Raw genomic sequence first — 4,979 nt, 5'->3', positions numbered from 1 at the left:
CAGTCTCGCTCTGTCGCCCAGGCTGGAATGAAGTGGTGTGATCTCAGCTCACTGCAACCTCCACCTTCCGGGTTCAACCAATTCTCCTGCCTCAGCCTCCCGAGTAGTTGGGATGATAGGAATTTAGACTGGGAGAAACAATAAATAACTGCCTTATGCTGTCAAGCCATCCATTCGAGAGCATGGACGGCCTCTCCAAGTATTTCAGATCATCTCTGTTCTCTTTCGAGTCTTAAAATGTTCCCTGTAGAGGTCTTGTATTGGTTAATTCATCAACACTTTGTAACTTTGGTTTTTTGAGACAGGGTCTCACTCTGTTGCCCAGGCACCAGCACGGCTCACTGCAGCCTTGACCTCCCTGGGCTCAAACAATCCTCCCACCTCAGCCTCCTGAGTAGCTGGGACTACAGGCTTGCGCCACCACACCCGGCTAATTTTTGTATTTTTTGTAGAGATGGGGTCTCATCATGTTGGTCAGGCTGGTCTGAAACTCCTGGGCTCAATTGATATGCCCACCTTGGCCTCCCAAAGTGCTGGGATTACAGGTGTGAGCCCGGCCTTAGGTTTGGTTTCCATTATGAGTGGTGCCCTATATTTAAAAATTATATTCTCTTTTTATTTCTACATTTTTTTCTAGAGATGGAGTCTCACTATATTCCTCACCAGGCTGGTCTCAAACTCCTGACCTTACCTACTGTGCTCATCTGTTCAATTGATTTTCACGTTTGTATTTTTCCCTTCCTTCTTTAAAAAAATGTGTTCTTGGCCATGCTTCCTCCTGGGAACCCCTCCCTGTTCCTGAGGTGCCTTGTACTGTGACACATTGTGCCCCGCCCCCAGCTCCGCCTGTGCGCCCGTGGGTGGAGTTGGCTTGCTGGCAGTGCAACACCCTCAGGTGTGCCCGAAACACCGCTTTGATCAGGTGCAGGGCTCCTGGAAAAGCCGAAGTGTGGGCCCTGGCCCGGGTGGGGGGTGAGGTTGGGGGGGGCACGCCCTGCTGTGCTGAGCCCCTCATAACCTGGCACCAAGGGTTGCCCTGGCCCAGCGCTCACCCTCAGCCCCTGAAGCAAGAAGGCAGGAGGCCGAGGTCCTGGCACTGGGAGGAGAGGAAGAGTGGAAGGGCGGGCGGTCAGACCCCCATATTTCTGCTGACACCCCGGGCCTGGGCTGTGGCCTCACTTACGTGGTGAGGGAGCTACACGCCGAGCCCAGGCCTAGGAAACAGCAAGGGCAGCTCCACCGCCCGCGACGCCCCCTGCTTCCTGCTGCACCCAGGTTGCAGCCCCTCCCTCCCTCCCTTCTTCCCTCCCTGCCTCCGTCACACACCCAGAGCTTGGCCTCAGACTCCCCAGGGGCCGGACAAGGTTTGAAACCAGTTCCTGGAAGCCGGGAGCCCTTGGCCCGTGCACGTTCTCCGGGGGGATGGGGGAGGGGACAGGCCCTGGCAAGAGTCATCCCTGCCCGACTCCCCACGGCTCCGTCCTGATCCCAGGCTCGGGCTCTGTCCCTGGCCTGTGTGACCTCCAGCTCAGGGACAGGACACTGGGCTGTGCCCGCTCGGGGCCTTGCACACGCGGCCCCATCTTTCCCAGGCCAGATTCTCCTCTCCTCCTCTGCCAGCTTCAGCCAGGCCGAGGACCCCGGGCCTGAGCTCCCCTGGGTCCCCTCCGCGGACTAGGTCTAGCTTCTCGCCCCAGGGGACTGGGGGCGGGGTGGGCGCGGAACAGGCCGGGTCTCCCGCGTGGCGCCGCCTCAGCCCGTGCCTCTTGCAGCTCCTGCCGCTGGATGGGGAACTCGTCCTGGCTTCAGGAGCCGGATTCGGCATCTCAGATGCGGGCTCGCACTGGGGCTGTGGAGCCGGTGAGGCGTTCGGGCAATGGCGGGGCTCTTGGAGGGGCGACAGGGGGCGGGACCGGAGGGGGCGTGTCAGGGGCGGGGAGAAGGCGTGTCCGGGGCGGGGCTTGGGGAGTGGCGGGAGTGTCCCGAAGGGGAGCTTGGGAGCTCGTGCTCATGGGCGTGGCGCAGCGCGGGGCTTGCTCGGTGGAGCTCAGGGGTGCGCCCCGCTTAGGCAACCCTGCGGTCTTCCGCGACCCTGACCGCTTCTCCTGGTATGACCCGCACCTGTGGCGCCCCGGGGACGAGGCACCTGGCCTCTTCTCCGTGGACGCCGAGCGCGTGCCCTGCCGCCACGACGACGTCGTCTTTCCGCCCAGTGCCTCCTTCCGCGTGGGGCTCGGCCCTGGCGCTGGCCCCGTGCGAGTCCGCAGCATCTCGGCTCTGGGCCGGGTGAGTACGGCCGGGTGGGAGGCTCGGGTCCCCTCTCCCCGCCTCTCCCGGTCTGCACACGTGGGTGAAATGAGCACTCAGGTGATGCCTCCTCCTCGGGCTGGCTCCCGTGGGGACCCGGCTTCCCGCAGACGTTCACGAGCGACGAGGACCTGGCTGCTTTCCTGGCGTCCCGCGCGGGCCGCCTGGGCTTCCATGGGCCGGGCGTGCTGAGCGTGGGCCCCGAGGACTGCGCCGACCCGTCGGGCTGCGTCTGCGGCAACGCGGAGGTGAGCGCGGCCGCAGTGGAGTCTCGGGCCGCGCGAGGGTCGGGACTGTGCCCGGGACCCCCCACGGTCTCTGGCCAGCTCGCCTCTCGGACGCCTCGCCCTTCTCGCTGGCCCTCCGCGCTGACCACCGCCCCTCGCCCCAGGCGCAGCCGAGGATCTGCGCCGCCCTGCTCCAGCCCCTGGGCGGCCGCTGCCCCCAGGCCGCCTGCCACGGCGCCCTCCGGCCCCAGGGCCAGTGCTGCGACCTCTGCGGTGAGCGTCCCGCCCGGGCCCTGCTTGCTGGGACCGCCTGGAGGACCAGGCTCGACCCCCGCCAGTTTCCTGCCGGGTCCGGATCCACGGCGCTGACTCCTGCCCTCCCGCCCCGCCGCAGGAGCCGTCGTGTTGCTGACCCACGGCCCCTCATTTGACCTGGAGCGGTACCGGGCACGGATACTCAGCACCTTCCTGGGCCTGGTAATGGGGCCGCACGGGCAGCTGAGGGGCGTCCCCAGCCGTACCGCTTCCGCCAGGACTCCCCTTCTGCAGGGGCCCCTGGGCCGCCCACCTGCCCGCCATCCGCCTCTGCCCTCAGCGTCCCCATAGGCTCGGGGGGCTGAGTCAAGCCAACCCCGTCCCCCTCCCCAGCCTCAGTACCAGGGGCTGCAGGTGGCCGTGTCCAAGGTGCCACGCTCGCCCCGGCTCCGCGAGGCCGACACGGAAATCCAAGTGGTGTTGGCAGAAATGGGGCCCGAGACGGGCGGCGCGGGGCGGCTGGCCCGGGCCCTCCTGGCGGACGTCGCCGAGCACGGTAACCGCGCCCGCCGCGTCCCGCAGCTCCCCGCCGCGCCTCGCCGCGGGGGAGACTGAGCCGGCCCCTCCGTCGTAGGCGAGGCCCTCGGCGTCCTGGCGGCGACCATGCGGGAGTCTGGCGCGCACGTCGGTGTCGGCTCCGCAGCTGGACTGGCGGGCGGCGTGGCGGCCTCGCTGCTGCTGGCGCTGCTGGTGCTGCTGGTGGCGCTGCCGCTGCTGCGCCGCGCGGGGAGGCTCAGGTGCGCGTGGCGGGACGGGGTCGAGGCGGGGCTGGGGGCTGCCCCGAGGGGCTCACGCAGCGTCCCCGCTACGCCCTCAGGTGGAGGAGGCGCGAGGAGGAGGTCCCGGCCGGGGCGCCCCTGGGCTTCCACAACCCAGTGTTCGACGTGGCGGCTTCCAAGGAGCCGGTGAGGGGGCGGGAAGGGGGACCGGGGCCTTCTCGGGCCGGGACTCGGCGCCCGACGCCTCTTGACCCTGTCACCCCGCAGCAGCCCCGGCCGCGGCTGCTCAGCGGGACTCCGAAGGCGGCCACAGGCAGCACCAGCCACAGTTACTTCGTCAACCCTCTGTTCGCCGGGGCTGAGGCTGAGGCCTGAGCGGCTGCGTGACCATCAACCTGGGGGCTCCCCACCCGCTTTGGCCCTAGAACCTCCCCCATCCCGGTCGACCTGGGGGCTACCCCTCGTCCAGCCCCCAGACCTCCCCTACCCCACCCCCCGCAGGGGCCAAGGACAGGGAGCCCTTGTACAATAAAGGTGTTTCCTGTACCATCTGGGGCGGCCAGAGGCTGGGGTCTGTGAAGTTGAACCCAGAACTAAGAAGGGAGCTTTCCCCCCTCTTCCGGTGTGGGTGGTGACAAGCCGGAGGGCAGAGGGTTGGGAGAGAGGCAAGGGGTCGGGGCGAGCCAAAGGCGGTGCCTGAAGGGGGCAGAAAAGGGGGCGGAAAAGCACCCCTCCTGGCACCAACCTGCTGGGACTGGGAGGGGCCTGGCCCCCAGGTGGACACAGATGGCCTTGGGGCCCTGCTGCATAGCTACCTCGCAGCCAGACTTTGGCAGTCCCTGCAAGGCAAGGCCATGCTCTCCCTTTCAGGGTGGCTCTGACCTGATGGGGTTGGTGCCAACACTGAGCAGCAGGGGTTAGGACCCAGCTGGCCCTTCCCTGCGTCACTGCGAAGGCAGATCACGGTATCACGTGTGTGCAAGTGTGCAGCCCTGCACTCACACAAACGTGCATCCCTGCACTCAGACAAGGGTGCACCCCTGCAATCACAGACAAGTGTGCACCCCTGCACTCAGACAAGCATGCACCCCTGCAATCACAAGCGTGCACCTCTCCACTCACACAAAGGTGCACCCCTGCACTCACAGACAAGCGTGCACCCCTGCAATCACACCAAGCGTGCACCACTGCACTCAGACAAGTGTGCACCCCTGCACTCACACAGACAAGCGTGCACCCCTGCAATCACAAGCGTGCACCTCTCCACTCAAACGTGCACCCCTGCACTCAGACAAGCGTGCACCCCTCCAATCACACCAAGCGTGCACCCCTGCAGTCACACTGACAAGCGTGCACCCCTGCACTCAGACAAGCGTGCACCCCTGCACTCACAGACAAGCGTGCACCCCTG

At 66.2% G+C, this 4,979-nt stretch overlaps 1 protein-coding gene across 4 annotated transcripts in view; it reads left to right on the top strand.

Annotated features, from left to right (window-relative positions):
- AMN (amnion associated transmembrane protein) overlaps positions 1-4,119 on the top strand; it is a 9,231-nt gene extending 5,112 nt beyond the window's left edge. For 2 of the 4 annotated variants that reach the window (XM_017528047.2, XM_037738290.1), the window contains exons 4-12: positions 1,773-1,860; positions 2,069-2,286; positions 2,418-2,555; positions 2,699-2,807; positions 2,929-3,011; positions 3,183-3,345; positions 3,424-3,586; positions 3,667-3,754; positions 3,839-4,119. In XM_017528047.2, coding sequence (XP_017383536.1) covers positions 1,773-1,860; positions 2,069-2,286; positions 2,418-2,555; positions 2,699-2,807; positions 2,929-3,011; positions 3,183-3,345; positions 3,424-3,586; positions 3,667-3,754; positions 3,839-3,943 — 1,155 coding nt within the window. In that variant the 3' untranslated portion in view covers positions 3,944-4,119. Of the gene's footprint in view, positions 1-1,772; positions 1,861-2,068; positions 2,287-2,417; positions 2,556-2,698; positions 2,808-2,928; positions 3,012-3,182; positions 3,346-3,423; positions 3,587-3,666 lie in introns of all 4 variants that reach the window. The other 2 variants (XM_017528042.2, XM_017528041.2) reach the window with 1 other exon arrangement.
- Positions 4,120-4,979: the final 860 nt, after the last annotated feature.

This window comes from Cebus imitator, unplaced genomic scaffold (assembly GCF_001604975.1).
Source record: "Cebus imitator isolate Cc_AM_T3 unplaced genomic scaffold, Cebus_imitator-1.0 Scaffold52, whole genome shotgun sequence".
In the NCBI taxonomy this organism is placed as follows: domain Eukaryota; kingdom Metazoa; phylum Chordata; class Mammalia; order Primates; family Cebidae; genus Cebus; species Cebus imitator.
The sequence above is the reverse complement of the archived record's forward strand: the minus strand, read 5'-3'. Positions and strand labels throughout refer to the sequence as shown.